The 19,581-nt window shown below is 40.6% G+C and overlaps 2 protein-coding genes across 2 annotated transcripts in view; one reads left to right on the top strand and one right to left on the bottom strand.

Annotated features, from left to right (window-relative positions):
* Positions 1-12,108, bottom strand: part of magixb (MAGI family member, X-linked b) — a 35,155-nt gene extending 23,047 nt beyond the window's left edge. Inside the window, exons 1-3 of the mRNA XM_026331393.1 lie at positions 11,779-12,108; positions 3,036-3,325; positions 1,098-1,214 (exon numbers count right to left, since the gene is read on the bottom strand). Coding sequence (XP_026187178.1) covers positions 1,098-1,214; positions 3,036-3,315 — 397 coding nt within the window. The 5' untranslated portion in view covers positions 3,316-3,325; positions 11,779-12,108. The remainder of the gene's footprint in view (positions 1-1,097; positions 1,215-3,035; positions 3,326-11,778) is intronic.
* Positions 12,109-12,832: 724 nt separating this feature from the next.
* On the top strand, positions 12,833-19,581 carry gpkow (G patch domain and KOW motifs). Its single transcript, XM_026332764.1, has 11 exons — positions 12,833-13,042; positions 13,268-13,437; positions 14,414-14,559; positions 16,058-16,164; positions 16,551-16,755; positions 16,902-17,034; positions 17,668-17,833; positions 18,018-18,138; positions 18,423-18,492; positions 19,138-19,223; positions 19,317-19,581. Exons 1-11 carry the CDS (start codon positions 12,852-12,854, stop codon positions 19,443-19,445), a joined length of 1,524 nt encoding a protein of 507 aa, XP_026188549.1. The 5' UTR covers positions 12,833-12,851; the 3' UTR covers positions 19,446-19,581.

A 19,581-nucleotide genomic window follows, 5' to 3' on the forward strand; every position in this document is an offset into this window, starting at 1 on the left:
TAAGAATAAAACTTCAATTATTCTGTAACACAGTATACTCAAGGAGAGGATTTTATCATTCATGCTCCATCCTGGGAGTTCTGACCTGTGCCTTTTTCTGTCAGCAAGTGTGTTTAGTGGCATGGTGGCAGACTGTCCCACATGACCTACTTCCTGAACTAAAGGAGAGATTAGCAACAACTCCACACAGTCAAAGCAAGGTTAAGACTACAGACACACTAGGAGGTCCATCTCCTCCATACCACCACCCGAACAAGGAGTAGACACAATACAGTCACAGCACAATACAGAAGATCACATTAAAAGAAAAAAAAAAAAAAAAAAAAATCACACACACACATTCTCAGAAAACCCCCTCACGGCTGCCATATCCCCTAGCCTTTTCCAGTGACGTCACATTATAGAGGATTAAGTTACCAACAGATGTACTAGAACTAGTTGCCTTTGGCTGCCATTGTGCTTGATTGTATTCATAAGCATCAAAATGAAACTGCTTTGTACAGACTACACACATCTTTTTCGGGGGCCCACACGAAAACAGTGCAAATATAAAGAACCTGTCAAACACAACTACCATCAGATTTACCACCATCTTCTCACCCAAACAAAGTAATAGCTTGGAGCACAAGGGTGAGGATTGCAATGAGGAAGACTGCCACTGAGGATAAACCCAGTACTGTGACAATGCAGACTGTTGCTATGGAAATGTCCAAACTGATTGCACTTGTTTTTTTTTCCCACTCAAACTAGGTTTAACATATTTTAGTCTTTTAAGGCTCTGATGGTATCGCATATATATATATATATATATATATATATGTATATTTTACGTTATTTAATTACATCACACGAGTTCTCTTCGCATACAGTGACACAAGGAAGCGTGAAGAACCTAAGCACCAATTAACACCAACATATTCACATAGCAGCAACCATGAGGTGTGTTGTCACAGAAATAATATCAATAACTTAAAAGAGAGATACCTGGGTATGCTAATATTATGAGCAATTTCAAGATAAGAAATGGCAGACACACAAGGTGTATCGTGAAATACAGCATAATGAAGGCGACAAGAAATGCACAAAAAGAGACTTACAAGGTACAGCACGGAGGTAGAGGTTCTCTCGGATGACCTGCTGAAGTTGGCTGTCCACTGAGCCAGGTGTAAAGCACTTACTCAGATACAACCTGAGATCCTTGCACAATGTGGCACCTGAGGGAAGGGCAAAACAAACAAGTATGGCAGTAAGCAGAGAGAGAGAGCAATACACACACACACACACACACAACAGTCTGGTGATATACACTTACTTGTTTGTGGATGTATATAGAGACTGAAATGTATTTTAAGTACCAACATTTACTCCTGCCTGGCTTGATTTGACACTTTATGACCTCAGATCAATGTCTCACATTTACCCATACCGACCTCTCTATATCACTTCATATAGTTCCTGATAGTTTTCCTGAGCATCTCATGCATACATAATCACCTACTGAGGCTAATAGCGCCAGACAAAACATTTGAGACTGTCACTAGGAGAGGCAGAGCTGATAAGCAGGGCTTAGTTGTTTTCTCTCTGATCTCTTAATATAATCTCAAATGCTTTACAATCTCTGATGACAGGCCACTTGCTGTTATGGATGGGCTGAGCACATCTCCAGCTTCTCACTCACGGACGACCACTCTGCCTGTGCTTTCCCTGCAGGCCCCCACCCAGCCGTCCACAGCCCTGCTGCCCCCTACCCCCAACCATCTGTTACAATGGTTCTGCCCAGTAGCAGACTGAATTTGCTGTGCACTATTAAAAAAAACACCACAGTGGTACAACTTTATTAACAGAGGCAGTCAGCTGCACATAAGTATGACTGGCCACATATGGCAGCTGCATGTAAAGGGAAATGAATCTAACCAGCTGTCTTTTGTTCATTGTGTTATAAAACAGCTGCTGTTTTCTACTCTGCCGAAGAGCAAAAATCAGAACTGAATGTCAGCTCCCTGAAAGTGACTGTGCCTGGATTTTATCACAAATTTGAGATCGCTTGTGCAGTGTGCAATCTTATCACATATGAGCTCCCATTAAAATGAGGCAGTCAGGTGTCAAGGCTAGCAGCAATACAAAGAAGCGCTTCTAGAGCTGTGCACACTAAAATCCTCAAGGAAGCTTTAAATGTGTAAACATCTGATGTATAGGCCATGTCACCACTCTGTTTTTGCCCACATAGTACTAGTATTAGTGCTAAAACCACTAAACTGCGGTTCTGTTTTTGAGGGCTGGAGCAGAGGGAGATGTAGTAGTAGTAGGAGGAGGAAGTGTGATACAGCAGCCCAGCACATCAGCTCATCCATCACTGTCCACCATACATGCAGTCAAGCTGTCTAGGAAGGGCCAAGCATACTTCAGAAATGATAATGAATTTACCAGCGGCAGATGAAACAGGAGCAAAGGTCCCCATTTACACCCCTATGGCTAAATCAGCTATCAATCTAGCAAGCAAGGCCACCGGCCACTGCAGTCAGGTGACACGCCAGTGACATATTGCTGTGTTCAGAGCCAGCAAAGACATCCGTTTTGCCAGCCCCCTGTCTTAAACATCAAGGTCCCTCACAAGTGACAGACAACTGTATCACCACAATCTTGTCATGTGCCATCAGCAATTTTGCTCTCCTGCTTCCATGGTGACCGATTGCCTTGACATATCCAGACTAATTGATGAGTGCAAATCAGCATCAGAATGCTACTGGCTGCAGATTTGGCTTGAACAAGATTATCATGGATTACAGCTTCAACAGCAGTGTAACAGATTATTTTGGTGTGGTCCAAAGCAACAGGTTGCGATGTTTTCAGAGTAAGAGAGAGAATTAAACACTAACTGCATTATTATGGGTGATGTGTAATACATACATGCCATTACTAGATGGAAGAGTACACCTGTGTTTATACCTTTCCTTGTCTGTGTGGTGATTATTCACACATCTACCAAAACAAGGAGCTGTAGACAGAGTTATAGAGGGGTGAGTGCTGAATCATACCTGGTGATACAGTTTTGATGCGAATAGGATGTGGACAGGAGTTAAGGACACCACGAGCATCTCCTAATGTCATCCCTAAGACAGGAGTGCCCCCAATTTCTAGAATGATATCACCCACTGTGAGTCCGCCGCCTGGAGCTGACGTAACAAAAGGAAACTCTCCATAATCTGCTCCTCCACCAATGGCGATCCCCAGGTCCCCCGATGAGCCTAGCAAGGGGACGAAGCTGTCCTGCACCTTGGAACGCCAGTGCAGCTTCTTTACCGCTGTCTTAGACATGGCAAATGAGCTGTAGAGAAAAAGAAACAGGGTTGGAGGGTGGGCAGAAGGTGTGAGCTAACAAGCCAAGAAAAGAAACTGTTATTTCAGCAGAAGGTTGTTTTGTTATTTAACCTTTATCAGTTGCAGTGTTTCAATAGAGAATGTGTAAAACTCATGAATAATTCCAGCTACACAGGTTAGGAGATTTCTCTATGAGCATGTCAGTCTGAACATCAGGAATAACACAACATGGGAATAGTGACACTGTTTTATACAAACATAGTAGAGCACAGTAGCACATGGCTATACAAGCAGAAGAAACAGACCCCCATGTTCACTGTGCTGCAGGCTGATGTTATGTTTTCATTTAAACACACAACACAGGGGTTAACGCATATACCAGCACATCTTCAGACACATGGGAAAATCTAGTTTGTGTTTGATAAAGCTACACTTATTCAACATTTCTGTATCCGCAGAGATGCGTGACACTTTCATAGATATATAGATTTTTCTGGACAATTAATGACTACTTTGTTTGTCTGCATAATCTCCTGTCTTCTCAGAGTCAGTATGTTTTTGTTTTTTTTTTGTGAACAAATAACAGCTAGTTGCAGCGACGGTAAAAGTCCTTAGGGCAAAGAGTCTGAAAATAATAGGTTTTACTGTTAAACATCCTGGTGAGCAGCTGTGTGGGTGTGGGCTGAGGACATATTGACACGGTGAAGATTTGTTTGAGTCATCCATGATGTGACAGCTGTGATGTCCTGAGAGAGCAGACAATGTTCCTCTGACATTATCAGAGTAGTACTGTCACCTTGGCACACAGGATTATATACAGGATACAACAACATTTACATTTGTCATTATTACACTTTGGCTTTTGTACTGATTAAACATACAATATATAAAGTGTTAGTGAGCTTTAAGAGTGCTGGCAGGAACAATTGTTTTACATGGACAGAGCCTTTAGTCTTTATGCTAAGGTATACTTACTGTCGCTTCCTGTTGCACTAAATATAAAACCTTTCCTGTCAATATGCATTGGGTCACCAACAGTAAAACAAATCTTCGTGAATACGATGCTGCTAATGGAAACTACTGATCTGTAGTACAGTACCAAGGCCAGGGGCTTCCTGGGTCTTTTGGCCCAGCAGGCCTAATGAGACTGCTTTAGAGTGAAAGAAAGACTGGATATAAGCAATCCTTGCCACTTGGCTGGTCATTCAACTGACAGGTCTGACAGAGATCCTCTTTTTCCCTCTTCTGTCCACTGTTCAGCTTAAGAAGTGAAATCCCTGGGCGGTTTTTATGTATAGCGATGGAGAAATCATTTCCAGAGTGGAGAGATGAAAAGCTAAAATGCAGAAATGGGATTAGGGTGAAAAGTGTAACTCTGGACTAGAGATGGATTGCATATGTCTTTTACCCACACTCTGAGAGCAATGAGAGAGGAGAGAAAAGGGGAGGTACAGAGGTCAGTTAGACATCGTGAGGTGCCACACAGCCTGGGGTTGGCAAAGGACTCACTTGTTTGACCTTGCTGGACTTCAGCTCAGGCGACATGAGTCAGAGTTTGGGAAACAGTTGAGCCAGTTTCCACAACATCAAAGTCAATGGCGTTCACTGTTGTTCTAGCAGATTTGAATAAAACACCATCAAACAAGTAGTGTTGTTTCCACCTGCATGTTTCAGCCTGAAATTATGCTTATGGCTTCATCCTTGCCAAGCAGTGCTCCCGGTCCCTCTCTCTCTACCCCACTGTGAAACCTTCTGTGGCAACATTGTTGACCTGCTTCCTCAAAGCCAGTCAGCCATCAACCCACACAGGAAACAGTAACATAACATGCAATAAGCGTGTCGTGAGAAGAGAATAAAAACAAAAACATCAACTTCCATCTAATCATACACAATATATTCCATCATGTGCCTTAGTCCTGAATAATAATTCTATAAGCCGATAGTCTTATAGACTTCTCAACAGTAATGATTAAAATGCTAAATATAAAAGAGCTGATTTTGGTTCGGGGTATTACTCTATCCTGTTGGGCCTACATGGTTACGTTGTGTGTCTGCTTTATACACATGGAGACAGACTGTGTTGCCAGAGCTGTAGCTGTTGTCTTGACCTCGTGCATCAAAGGGGGGTTTAATGAGCCACAGCCTGTCAGGTCTGCTGAAGCCTGGACTTGTCCCAATGCAGACACACACCCCAACACTGCTTTGCTCCTGCTTTGCTGTCGATGCCACACGCTGGCCCTGCACACTCATCTTACTGTGTCCATTAAAAACACAGTGCTGGGTTTCCATCAGGGCTGGGGAGGAATGCACTGTGTGTGGAGTGATCTCATTATTTTGTGTATTGACAATTGTATAATTCTGTGTAAATCGGTGGATTTTGTTAAATGTTCATTACAATCGTGGGTGTGTTGTGTACTTTGTGTCTACACATACTGGATTCACTATTCACTATTAACATTTAACATAACAGCTTTTAACATATTAGCTTTGAGCTAAATGCTAAAATCAGTATGCTAACCCGCTCACAATGACAATGCAAATATGCTGCAGTGGGTATCATTTTTAATATGTTCACTATCTTAATGTTTGCATTCTAACATGTGCAATTATTAACGTAATGGCAAACTATTGTTGTTCAGGTTACTGCACCTCATGGTGACACCATAAAGAAACCCATTAGGATTCACTGTTTTGGAACTACCAATGGCTGTGCATAGTTCCATAGCAATCCATTCAATATCATTCAACAACACATGTATCACTCCAGGGTATTATGCAGAGAGGCAGACACAATTTACGAATTCAAGGATATCTGCCCCTATAGAAGGAATGCTCTATTGACATTTCAGACCTTTAGGTCAGGAAAGAGCTGACCGAAATATATCTTGTTTCACTGATTTCCTCTCCAACAGCAACCTGCTCAGGATCTCTACAGCTTGCAACCCAAGTCTACCAGTGTAATTTCAAACCACAGCAATCTGTCAATGGCAAAACACATCCTCTTCAGGGGGCTATTCTTAGAAGTCACTTTTCTATTTGCTCATTAGATCTGTTTATTCAAAAAGCATAAAGCATATCCTTAAGACTACTATGATTCTCTGTATCAAATAAACAGCTGGACCACATAGTGTTTTCGATTTGAAATATGCCTTTTTGCCCTGAATTATACACTCTTCTTTTTCTTAATTAACCAGAATAATTAATTTTCCAGTCAAGGGAGTCTAAATGTAATTCAAGTTTCATCTTAACAAAGTTAACATCCCACCCACCACACTATAATAATACCTTATGGTGCAGCGGTTCTAATGCTAAGATTTCAGGTCCTATGCAATTAAATTCTTCCCAGTGATTAGTCTAAAAAAGCTGAAGCCATATTGCCCCTGGCAGCTCATGGTCAGGAGCGAAATATCTTTATTACTGGACAAATTAACTGAGCACTTATTTCAGGCTGAATCTGGAGGGTGTTAATTTATTAAAGTTACACAGATGAGCTTTGTCATGGAGCTCAATAATTCAAAGTCAATTTCAAGCAACAAATCGAGGACAGGAGGGAATGGCACTTGACACTGGACTAAGGAGCATTTTGAAGGACCTTCAGGTAAAAGGGTGTGAGCAAAACACATCAATTAAGATGAGTGAATAATTGAATTACTCAGTAAGCAGTAGCTCTGGCAAGAAAACAACAACTTGTCTTAACGGATTTTTCCAGCAAGTTGAAGTCCAGGGTACACACACTTGAAATGGCACTGAAAAACAGCCTCTTCAACTGAAGATGATGTTTACCTTCATTTTGGCTGCTCAATATCTATTCTAGTTTTCCTCCTGTGTCAGTAAGATGAGTGAGGCTTTACGGTGAGCGCAGCGACTGTCAGCTCTCGTGATTCTCACCATGTTCCTGATGTTTAGATGCCGGCCCTTATCTCCATCAAAGCTGCTGGAGAGCTCCATGACATAACAAACTTTGACCACAGCAGAGTTTGTTAAACTTCTGCAAAGATGAGAAACTTTTAACACAATTATCTTTTGCTGTGAGATGTTCACCTAATCCAACTCAGATGCACTCAATCTGATTGTCTAATTGTAAATGTTCACGTCACTGGACTTTATCTTCACTGCAGGAGCAGGGTTTTAGCTCATGAAAGCTTCTGTTGTTTTACAGTCTCTGTCGTCCACATTCTGTTTCCGCTCTGAAGGAGAGCTACAATAATGAAATCAGCCTGTCCAATTAGCTCAGCAAGAATGCTCTATGACTTTATGTAAGCTTACTTAGTATTTTCAACATGCTCACTAAAAGGTCAAGACAGTGAATGCTTGTCATTCCTAAATGTGAGTTTTGGTAAATATTGATGGCCTGACGATGAGTTTTGACAGCTAGAATGTGACCAGAATGGTTAATGGCTCCATTTGTTGGTCCACCTGCAAGCACTCACAATGAATAAACAATTGAATTCAAGGTTCTTTACAAATTTGCATAAAACAGACCAAAGTCGGCATGACTGTTGGATAGGTAATAAAGGAATTACTGTGTAATTGATTGCTAATTGCTATTATTGTAAATCCAAAGGTAACCTTTAAAAGAGCAATCATTAAAACACAGTGGGCAGTATGACTAAAACTAAAACAATCAATTTAGTTAAATCAGATTAGTTGTCTATCAGAATTTTATTATAATCCAGCGATTGTTTAATTCATCCATCATGGAAAATACCAAAATATTTTTTTGATTCAAATTTGTCCTTATGTAAAAATGTTCTGCTCTTCTCTCTTTCTATTACTATAAATTAAAATAGGGACTCAAATAATTATTTTCCATCATTAATATTACCTGGCAGATTAATTGACAAGGTAATAATATTAAGAATTAATGACTGACATTATTAATCAATTATCAAACTAGTTGCTGATTTTTCTGCTGTTTCAGTTGTGAATGGAATATTTTATGGTTTTAGCCTGTTGGTCAGACCAAACAGATGACAAGCATTTGATGAAACCTCCTTAAGGTCATAGAACCTCTGATTTGTTTTTCTCTACAGTCTATAGGTTAAATAAACAATTGATTAATGACTAAATGACAGCTGAGAAAAACAAACCTTTCAGTTAAACCCACACATCGAACACTGAGCTCAACTCTTCACTCTAACCTGTAGTGAAGCACGCTGCTCCTAATCTCACAGCATCAATCTATGGGTGGAGTTGGAGGTCAGCCAAGTAAGGCATCTTAAATAACCAGTGACCTTAAATTCATCTGAATTAATAGACTGGTGGAACAGCAGACGAGCATAAAATGCACAGGAGCATTCTCCCGGCCCCGACTTCACCATCTTATCTGACATCTGTGCCCTGACCGCTCCCTTTCAACATTTATACCAAACTATGCGAGCAACATGGGGTGTACTAAAGCTCCCTGATGCTCACTCACTTTTAAATCTAGGGCATGGGAGTGCTCAACACAAAACAGACAGCAGTGGCAGATTTAAAAATAAAAGATTAAATGCTTGTGAGTTGAAAAACACAAAATATCTCCCTCTGTCTGGTGGCATACACATGCATGGAAAGATTTTACATAAATGAAATGAAAAGCACATTCACTATTCGCTGTACTCCATCGATAAAATCTGTTGCAATTTTAAAGCTGCTCTTGGGTTGATGGCATAAGAAAAGACTTGGTGTAAGATTAGAACATTGTTGAGCGTTGACGTAACACCCGTATACATAGTTGACAGGTTAACGCTGGCTCAGCAGCGTTTACTGTGGTGAAATTGTATCTTCAACATCACAGGTTCAAAGTCAAGGCAGGGGGCGCAATAGAGGGGCATGTTGTGCTGTCTACTTTTCTGAAGGCTACCACTGTGACAACAGGTCCTGTTACTCAGTCTGCCAGGACACATTACACCCCTCGCTGTGATCAGAGATGAGCTCTCATCAGGAAGAGTGAGCAGTTTAATTAAACAGAGCAAATCAGCCCCTCAACAGTGATGATGGATAAGACAGAAAGAAATACGGAAAGCAGGGAGAAATTAGGGAAATTAAAAGTAGATGATTCAGAACATGGAGTTAGTGTTAGCCTTATAGTAGAATAAAAGTGGAAAGTAGAATGAAACACAGGTAAAGGTGCAGTAGCCTTATAAAGGAATGGCTGAAATCATAATAATAAAAGGAATTATTCATAAGGAAATGGAGGGGTGTTTCAGTTCACTATAATGAGCATTTTTGTGAAGTCGCAGTTTGGTAACCTAAGCAGGCTAGCAGTGTGTGTGTGTGTGTGTGTGTGTGTGAGGGTAAGACAGATACTGCTGATTCAGTAGGGATGGATGAAGGTGACCCTCGCCTGCTCTTGCTGCCTGCCTCACCACCTGATATTGATCCTAGTTGTCCAAGTCAGATCTAAATCAAGGATACATGCGTCCATTTCCATCTTGACATTTCAAATGTGGCACTGTGTAAATTGTAACTCCACACACTATCAATGATTATTTATTGATTTACTACCTGTAGGTCATTGTCTAACCACTTTACCAATCCAAAATCAACCTTAACGTACAAAGTAGACAGGAACACAGGAGACAGTCCCAGCATGTGAACCTATGTTGTTGTTGTTGTTGTTGTTGTCGCCGAAATTTCACATCAGACTCCACATGAACTGTTGAGAACTAAGAATAGAGCAGGCTACAACTGCAGAATCCAAATGCATTGCCTGGGAGCAAAGGTTTGGACCACAGATGGGAGAATGTGCCTGCGTAGCCCTGCCCTGTCAAGGGTAAATTGCCTTGCACATACATAACACAGCTCTGCAAACACACATGCATACTTTTTTTTTCACCACACCTTAAAACAGCAGCATGAATATGCATAATGCCGAAGGACACAGGAGGTACATAATTAGACAATCAACAACTCCCAGATGACATGCATTACTATGACAGAGGAGAATTGCACCTCACTTCATCCTCCCCTCTTTTTAGTGGTGAAAGCGGAGTCGTGTTCACGTGTCAACATGTATTTCCACTTACTGGTGCTTCAAACTTGGGCTGAGAACTGGAATCAAAGGAGGACAAATGCAGAATAAAACCCAAAGGCTATGCTTAGTTACAGTGCAAAACAGGTGCTGGGCTCACAGATGAGACTGAGGGCAAACAAACAATGTGAGGACCAGAGAAGCATGAAAGCATATGTAGACAGCTTAATACCACATGTCTCTTCCTTCTCTTTCATAAATTAATTATTTACAACAGCATAACCTTGACTGCTCTCCAAACCCAGGACAATGCACACCTTTAAGTCAGGGTCACACATCTGTCACCTCTAAACAAGCTCCTTGTATGGAGCAGAGACACACCCTAAACAAACATCAACAACAAAACACACAGAGCTGTGAGGCACTCCTGCACACATGCACGCACACACACACACACACCTGGGTGTGAACTACAGCGTGCATTTTGCAAGTCAGCCTATTTCCTAAGGCAAAATGGGCACAGGTGCAGCCAATATGGGCTTCTGTTTACATTTCATTAAGACAATTTCTGGAGATGGAGATTGAAAACCAGTGGGATAAAAACATTGTGGGCTTAGAAAAAAGGGTGCAACAAACTTTTCTAATCAGGAGGTGTATACACACAAACACACATGATCGCGTGCTGTTAAAGAACATGAACATCAGTCAAAATAACAGTCTCATCCCCAAGATCTGCCACCATGATCACAACCCCATATTATTCACTCTCTCACACACAAACACGGGCTGACTACATTAGTTTATATGCACACACTCACTCATTCACTCCCCTTTTCTCTCTCTCTCTCACACACACACACACTTGGTTTGCCCACAACAGATTCTCATATTTCTCACATTTAGGCATAATACTGACCTGCCTTGGCGCTGACACACACACATTCTTTTCAAGCAGTTCAGCCTTTCAAAGAGAATCCGTTTGAACGCGTCTATATACATTGACCCGACTGTGGTTCAATAATAAGTCTGTACTTGAATCAATCTGAGTTGTTGGCTGATGAAAAGCAGCAGCCTGGTGTGTGATAAAAGCAGTGTGGGGATGCTGAGTGGATGGTACCACCGTATCCCAGAGAAAGTCAGAGACGACGTGCACGGCTGACGGGATATTTGGACACTAGTGATGCTCCGAGAGCTGTGGTGATCTTGTAGAGAGAGAGAGATGGGGGGGGGGGGGGGGGGGGGGGGGAGAGAGAGAGAGAGAGAGGGAGAGAGGGGAAACACACACAGACACACACTCACACACACAGAGACACACACACTTTATCGGGCAAATCTGACAGCGACCGCTTATAAATTTATAGCAGCTGCTGCACTGCTATAGTACAACACAGCGTGGAGGATGGATAAATGCCAGGGTCAAAACGTGCTATTTTAACTTGTGCAGTTAAGTCTTCGCCTTTTAAAAAACAAGTCGTAGACTTTGATTTGACGATGAAATTTGTTACCTTCATGTACCTTCATCTCTTCGTCAGATCGTTCCCTAACAGTCTCCGTTTGGCAGATGGTGCAGGTTAATTTCTAAAGGATGCAAAATTGTGGTTGGTTCGTGGGTAAAATCGATCGGGCCGGGTAGAGGTGTCATTGAACTGCAGGCGAGGTGCTTCCAGGGCGAGGAGCGTCAATTGCCGAAGATTAGATGAGATATAGGATTTGTTGTCCGATACACAGTGCTGTTGATTATGCTGCTCCTGAAAGGCACTTTGTGCTAAAGAAACGATGATACAAGGCAAATGAGGAGGTTTATCTTGGGAAGTTAAGGAACACAGGAGGAGGGAATGAAGAGTTAAAAGAACCGCCCCTTATTATTGTCGCTGTCTCTGTACCTGCATCAGCAGCATCACTTTTCGCTTACGAGTTACAACCAGGGCTTAAAGGCGTGAGGACCTGACTAAAACTCTACTCCAATACAGCGTGACTTTCTCGAGCCTAATTTGCGAAACCTGTCCACATGTGACAGTGTTGTGCAATAAGTTTTAAGATTATAAAACTGAGAGTTTAGCTTCGATAAAAAAAACTTTGATAAGCCCTACAGACAAAATGCGTATATATGATGCAAGATTATAGAAACCAACCAGTTCTTCATTGTAAACCCGTCCAGAATCAACATAGCCTATTTTAGAGTATGTGCGTGGAAATTAGACTATTTAAAATGTCAAATAAGAAATGAAAGTTTAAAACTGATTAATTCTGCAAAATCCAAAATGATCACAGCATCGTAAATATTTGCTGCATTAAGAATTTGACATTTCAAAACATGTCATTATTTATATATTTATTTTAGTGTTACGAGGAACATATATCTAAACTATTTGTTTCTTTCCTCGACTGGATTAAAATCAACTGTAGTTGTGTAATCTCTCTCACGCCGACACTCTGCTAATGTGTCGTTGTACCTTTAATCCTGATGCCTAATGGGAAGTGAAGTCATTTGTAACTACCAAAAACGAATACAACATGGCGAAATAAAACTACAACTACCACAATTCCTTTCTCCTACTTCTCTCGGCCACAAACAAAAATGGCGTGGCACGGAGAAGATACTGGTGTTTCTGAGCGTGCTACTTCTGAAGGCCATGGAGAGGGAAAAACAACCACTGTGTCGTTTGGTTTCACTAAAACAGTGAACAAATTCAAGCCGTCTAACGACGCCCTGACCAAGAAAGACGACAGAGATTTCTTGACCGGAATTGATGGAAACGAATTGCAAAGGTATGCTGCGTATGCTAATGCTAACTAGCTAAAGTATAGCTGGATAGTTTATGACATTAGGTTATTTTTAGCGGTTAACGTTACGTTTTCATGGTAATGGTAATTTATCGTAACTAGTGCGAAGCTTGTGTGTCTAGTTATATACCATTTGACTTTGGGCAGTAAGTCAATTTAGTTTGTAGGTGGTCCCGGCTTCCAGCTCGCTAACATATTTATGTCCTGCAGTTCAAAACCGTCTGAGAAGCCCAGAGAGCTGATCATCCCTCTGATCCAGAAGAACCGCTGGCACAGACCGGACCGAGCGGGCCAGGTGGAGACCAGTGGGGAGAAAAAACCAGACACAACCCAAGATAAAGATTCTGTTGACTCTCAGGCTGTTAAAGAACTCATTGAAGGTGAGAAAACAGATGTATGCAGAAGATTGGTTCCCCGTCCAGACAAACTAAAAAGTGAAAAGAAGAAAATAAAAGCACTAGTAGCAAACACCAAATTTTAGCATTGCTTTTATTTAATGAATTAAGCATGAGAAAAACTGTATTTGTGGCATTTGCACACACTACGCCCCCTCCTTATCCAGTTAACAACTATGGTGCTAACATTGAAGTGGTACCAGCCTACAGATATCTAGGCATGCACCTGGACAATAAGATGGACTGGTCACTGAACACAGATGTCCATTATTTATACCTGCTTATCCCTAATTAGGGTCACAGGGATCTTCTGCAGCCTATCCCAGCTCTCTTCAGGCGAAAGGCTGGGGTTGAACACAGATGTACAATATGAAAAAGGAATGACTTTTCCTCCTAAGGCAGCTAAGGTCCTTAGATGTCTGCAGGAAGATGCTCCACATGTTTTACCAAACTATGGTAGCAAGTGTGCTCTTTTATGCTGCAGTCTGCTGGGGAGGCAGCATAAAGCAGAAGGATGCAAAGTGGCTGGACAAACCGGTGCAAAAAGCTTGTTTATTGACTAGAATGAGGCTGGACTCACTGGAAGCTGTGGTGGAGAGATGCACACAGAAAAAGGTAGAGGGCATCCTGGAATACACTGACCATCCCCTTCACAACACCTTGATGGAGTAGAGAAGCAGCTGCACTAGACGACTCACCTCACTGAGCTGCAGGACTGATACAGGAGATCCTTCATCCCCACTGTCATCAGGGTCTACAACACCTTATCCTACAATCTCCCTTATTTACATTTGGGGAGGAATAATGTTTACCTCATCTTATTTTATGTTTATTTATTACATCAGCATTTACCACCCCCTAAATATGTCTGTTGCCAAGGTGCGCCCAAATTGTTGCATGGGTGTAGCTCTGGATTACTTCATCACAAAGCTTCTTATACTTACCTAAATTATACTTGTAGATTCGCGGAGACAGCTTGAGCAGTGGCAGAATGGCCCTCAGTCGGAAAGTAACTTGAACCTCACCATCCCCTTGCTGATGCAGAACAAAGTCCCGCAGGGGTTTGAGGATGGGGACCAAATAAAGGTGGATCTACGGCCCGAATCTGTAAGTATCAGGACCAACACAGGGACAGATCCTCGCTCTAATGTGCAGTTGAGAAACTGAGCTTGCCCCTTTAGTTGGTGGTAGGGTCAGATTACTGATATTGTCTTTTGAACAGAGTCTCAATTAAACACAAAATCATGGAAAGTATTGGCAATACCCTTCAAAGTCATTTTGTTAGGTATGTTTTTTTTATTGCCAGTAAATCACATTAGGGTCTTTCTACTACAGCTATATTCGACTGATTCAATAATGATTCACTTATTCAGTACAATATCTATTATTTTATTTTATTATTCATAACAGGAGAATTTTGAAAAGACAGGAAATTAGATGATTACCCATCTTATTTTAAATTCTTACTTTAGAAGAAGATATGTATATAACATATATAATAGCAAATGGGAGGGACAGAAATGTATATATTAATGAATGGATTATTTTGATTCATTGATTAAAGTGCTCCAGATTAAATTAGGATTCTGTTATACTATATTAAAATTCTTCTGTGTATTTAGATAATGGTAGCTGACAGCGTTTTATTTTTTTTAAGCATCATGAACATTAAATTTACATACTACCAGGGACATGCTTGATGTTTTTATTTTATTAAGCATTCTACTATTGATTGACTTTGTTTAGCTGCCTTGCTCCAGGACATTTGTATAATCGGTTGAGCAGGGAATGGCTTTCAGTCCACAAATTAATTGAAACTGCTTTAAAAGATACCAGATATAAAGATCACAACATAATCTGCAAGGGAGGCATTTTAGTGAGCATATCGGAATGTCTGACATTACAAAATGTCTTTGACTGTCAGACGTTTTGACTTAGATTGAAATTTGAGTGTGTGAAAATGCTGACAGTCAACTGAGTGGAATAACACCCTTGTGTGCATACACAGTTGTGCGCACGCGTACGGGTACATAGGACTTTGTCAGTATGTTAGTAAGTCTTAGGATGGCAGATAAGCGTCAGCTTTCTCCCCAGAGACGTGCAGGCAACCAATCAGAACCCTTTCTTTTCTTTTTCATTAGAGACCTCACACCCTGTCACTGTCAGCCCATATTTTCTGTTTGTCCCTATAGATGTAACTGTCAGAACGTGAGAGTCGGGGGAAACTTGCTCACTGAGCCCCAAACCTTATTTTAATGTCATGTGCTCTGTGAGAATGGGCTCCCAGCTTCCCTCAGAGGGCAGCCTTCAGTGGAGAGGCAGAGTGATGAGCAGGGCCACTGCTCTATCCCTGCCTGATTACTTTAGTCAGCTTGGGCTGAGTCTGACAGCCTGAAGCCAAAAGGCTGAGTAAGACCCACATCACAAACTGCTTCTATCTGTCAGTCGCCACAGTTTTGTGTGTTTTGGAACTCAAAGATTACATAAGCACTTCAGAAACACATGTTTAATGTTGACTCTGGTTTTGGCTTTTCTTTGGTTGTTTGAGCAATTAACATAGTCTCTGGATTTCCAAATATATAATATCACTGTGTGTATTTGTCAGTCAACTGAGGCAGATTATGAGAGCGTTCCTGTTGATGCTTATGGACTTGCCATGCTGAAGGGGATGGGCTGGACAAAAGGGGAAGGCATTGGACGCACTTTTAAACAGTAAGTAACAAATGGACCATTTTGTTTCCTAATTTAATATCATACTGATCCTGTGGACCTGAATGGTTTTAGATGAACATTTAGATAATTGGCAACAATTTTGTTAATCAGTTTGTTTAATCAGCCAAACTGGTCATCAGGACATTGAACTTGTTTGTTATGAATATTGTTACAGAATGTTCATTCACATTAATTTATAACAATATTACAGACTGCAGTGGAAGAGCACTAAAATGTATGGAGCATATTTGTCCTCAATTTAACTATTTTAATATCACTCACACAGCACAAGCTGTATCCACCTCTAGCCCATTTTATGTCCTGCATATGTCCTTCTCTCTGTTTATTGATTAGTGTTGAAAACTGCTCTTCCCTATCTGCCTCAGAGATGTGAAGCCAATCGAACATCAGCTCCGTCCAAAAGGTTTGGGTCTTGGAGCAGATCGGTCAGCAATAAAGGACTTGGAGCCCAGCAGACATCAGCGCCCCTTGAAACCAGGAGATGAGCAAGGAAAGGAGGAGGAACTGGTGATGGGTCCTGGGGGCTGTGTGCTTGTAGAGTCAGGGGCACATAAAGATCTGTATGGCAAGGTACAGTAACTCTGTAATGCCGATCGACACTGCACACAGTACAACACTCATTTCCTAAAACAGAACCAAGACACCACATAACAACCTTTTATTTCTAGACATTGTTTTCTCTGACTTCTCCCATAACATTTTCTGTTTGGTTGCAGATTGAAGGTGTTGATCCGGACAACGCTCGGGTTGTGGTGAAACTGGCCATTGGCAGCAAGACTGTGACTGTCAGCCAGTATGCAATCAAACTGGTTGGCCGCAAGGAATATGAAAAATACAGCAAAGACCTTAGTGAGTAACTCTAAACTAATTCAGTAGAAAAAGGGAAACATAGACAATGACTTGGATGGTAATGTACTTTTAGCTTTGTGTTCCTGTGTCAAATTAGGTAATATTTTTTATATATATTTTTTACAGTAAATTCTTAAAAACCAAAAATGCTTACCAATTTTTTATTTTACCTTACTGTAATATGTGTTTTATTACGTTAACTAATAACATAATAATGGCATTAATAATAGGATATGTTAGTAATATAAGTTTTAATATGGAGAAAAAAAACAGTAATAAACTATCGATTGTTACTTTAAATTATCACATTAGAATCACTGAGTTTGCTGAGTTTCTAGTTGAAGGAACAAATCTAAAGCTGGTACGCACAGAGTTGACAAAAAATTTGCAGCAATTTTCATTGCACATTTCACTTCAACCAAAAAGTCATTGGATGATACTTCTAAAATATAAATATTTTCTAGTTGTCTTAGTTTTGTTACTAAACAAAATCATTTTTAGTTTAGGTATGTTGGTCAAACAAAATAAGCAATGTGAATATGCTAACCTGGGGTTTGAGAGACTGTCAGGCAAACACTGCAGTGTCTGTTTGGCCATTTGCCATAATAGTAATGCTGTTTTTCCACTGAACAGGTCGCCTCAGTAAAGCTCACAAAGCTAAGGAGAAAGAGAAGGAGCGACAGAGACGGGAGGAGAAACAGAGGCGAGGTAATGGTGATGAGGAAAAAGGCAGATTTTCAGAAAGAGATGGAGGAAGAGATGAGAGGAAGAGGAAACACAAAGAATCAAGTCCAGACAGGTATATTTCCTACATTCTTCTTCACTAAAAGATGACGATATGCTGATATGCCTTTTGTTTCTTATTGACCGGTGTTATACTTGTGTATGTTGTACTACACTGCCATACCTCATTTTCAGTTGGTTGATCAGTCAGTGTTTTCACTGAATAAACACACTGCATGTTTGTCCTGTTTCCCTTCCAGAGAGAAGCCTCCAGTGAAAGAAGCGAGACGACCACCAGCTCCCCCTTCCTGGCTTCAGAGAGACTTGAAAGTTCGCTTTATAGATAAAGTTTTTAAAGGGGGAAGGTACTACAACTCAAAGGTACTAACAGATGTTGCGTAATTGCAAGATTAAAATCTGCAGACTTATTAACCAGTTACTTTTAACTATATATATATATATATATATATATATATACATATATTTATTTATATAAAAACATGGTGGATATTTATTTTTGATCAATTATAATACAATGTGAAATAATGGCAGTCACAAACAAACTATGGAGGATTGCACCACATCTGTGACTGCAGTGTTTTAATAATTAAAAACATTGAGTTTCCATCACACAGTAACTCTGAGTTGGTCTTGTTTTCTTGTAGATGTGTGTGGAGGATGTCCTGACACCGACTACCTGTGTGTGTCGAACTGAAGAGGGAAGACTGTTGGACGGTGTGTCATTAGTGCCATCTCACTCTCTGCAGCAGCTTTTTCATTCCCTAATTAGATTTGTACTGAGTATATGTTGTAACCATGCCTGTTAATTTTCATGATACATCTGGCTAACAAAACAAGGTAAATCTTCCTGCTCATAGATCTTGGGTATACATACTATTCTGGATTAAACTAGTGTAGCAGGGGGAGACAACATGCTTTGCTCTGTCCAAAGAATTCTATAAAATCACCTCTTTTTTTCACTTCAGTTTGTGTATGAATTTGACAAGCAATTAATTTTTTATAAGCGAGATTTTCAGGTGCTTGCAGGTGGATTTTTTTTTAACCTATGGACTAAGTCAAGTTGTGTCTAGTCTTTATGCTAAACTGTCTCCTGGCTGCACCTTTTCGTTATCTGCTCATCTAACTTTCAGCAACAAATCAAATAAGCTTATTTCTCAAAATGTCAGAGGCCACTTTCAAATTTCCAATAATGAATCTTGATTGATCATTGGTATTTTTGCTATTGATAATGTAGTTTACAACATTCATGATTTTTGTGCTAACACATGTAGGTAAGACTGCAGATGTGTCATAGCTGCTGCTGCCATAGGTGTAGGCATTCTTCAGTGGGTAACCCATGGTGTGTTCTTGTGGTTGCAGATGTGAAACAGGGCATGTTGGAAACCATTGTCCCAAAAAGTGAATATGATTCTATAATGGTTGTACTGGGTGAACACAGGGGTCAGGTGAGCAACAGCATCTTCTCTTCAACATACATGTGTACTGTTGTGACACTGATTAACTGTTACTGATGACTGCATTCATTTTTGTCTATTTAGATCGGCCGCATACTTCAGCGGGACAAGAACAAGTGCAGAGCGATGGTTCAGCTCGACAGGCATGAGGAGAGAGTGTTCACACTAGACTATGATGCTATTTGTCACTATGTAGGTGCAGCACACCACTGATCTATTTCTGGACTTAATGTTTCATGTCTTTTTTTCACCCCATGTGACCATAAGTGTTGTTTTTGTAACATTTAAAATTATGGATTTCTAAATATTTACTGCATTGCAATTTTGTAATAAAAATTTAGTAAAATTA

Source organism: Mastacembelus armatus, chromosome 7 (assembly GCF_900324485.2).
Source record: "Mastacembelus armatus chromosome 7, fMasArm1.2, whole genome shotgun sequence".
Taxonomy (NCBI): Eukaryota; Metazoa; Chordata; class Actinopteri; order Synbranchiformes; family Mastacembelidae; genus Mastacembelus; species Mastacembelus armatus.

What these genes read in the sequence shown, in the direction of transcription:
- gpkow (XM_026332764.1), top strand. Translation starts at nt 12,852, where the DNA reads ATGGCGTGGCACGGAGAAGATACTGGTGTTTCTGAGCGTGCTACTTCT. An exon ending in AAAGAATCAAGTCCAGACAG is followed by an intron (nt 17,834 to 18,017) that starts GTATATTTCCTA and finishes TTTCCCTTCCAG; the next exon opens with AGAGAAGCCTCCAGTGAAAG. An exon ending in GAAGGTACTACAACTCAAAG is followed by an intron (nt 18,139 to 18,422) that starts GTACTAACAGAT and finishes GTTTTCTTGTAG; the next exon opens with ATGTGTGTGGAGGATGTCCT.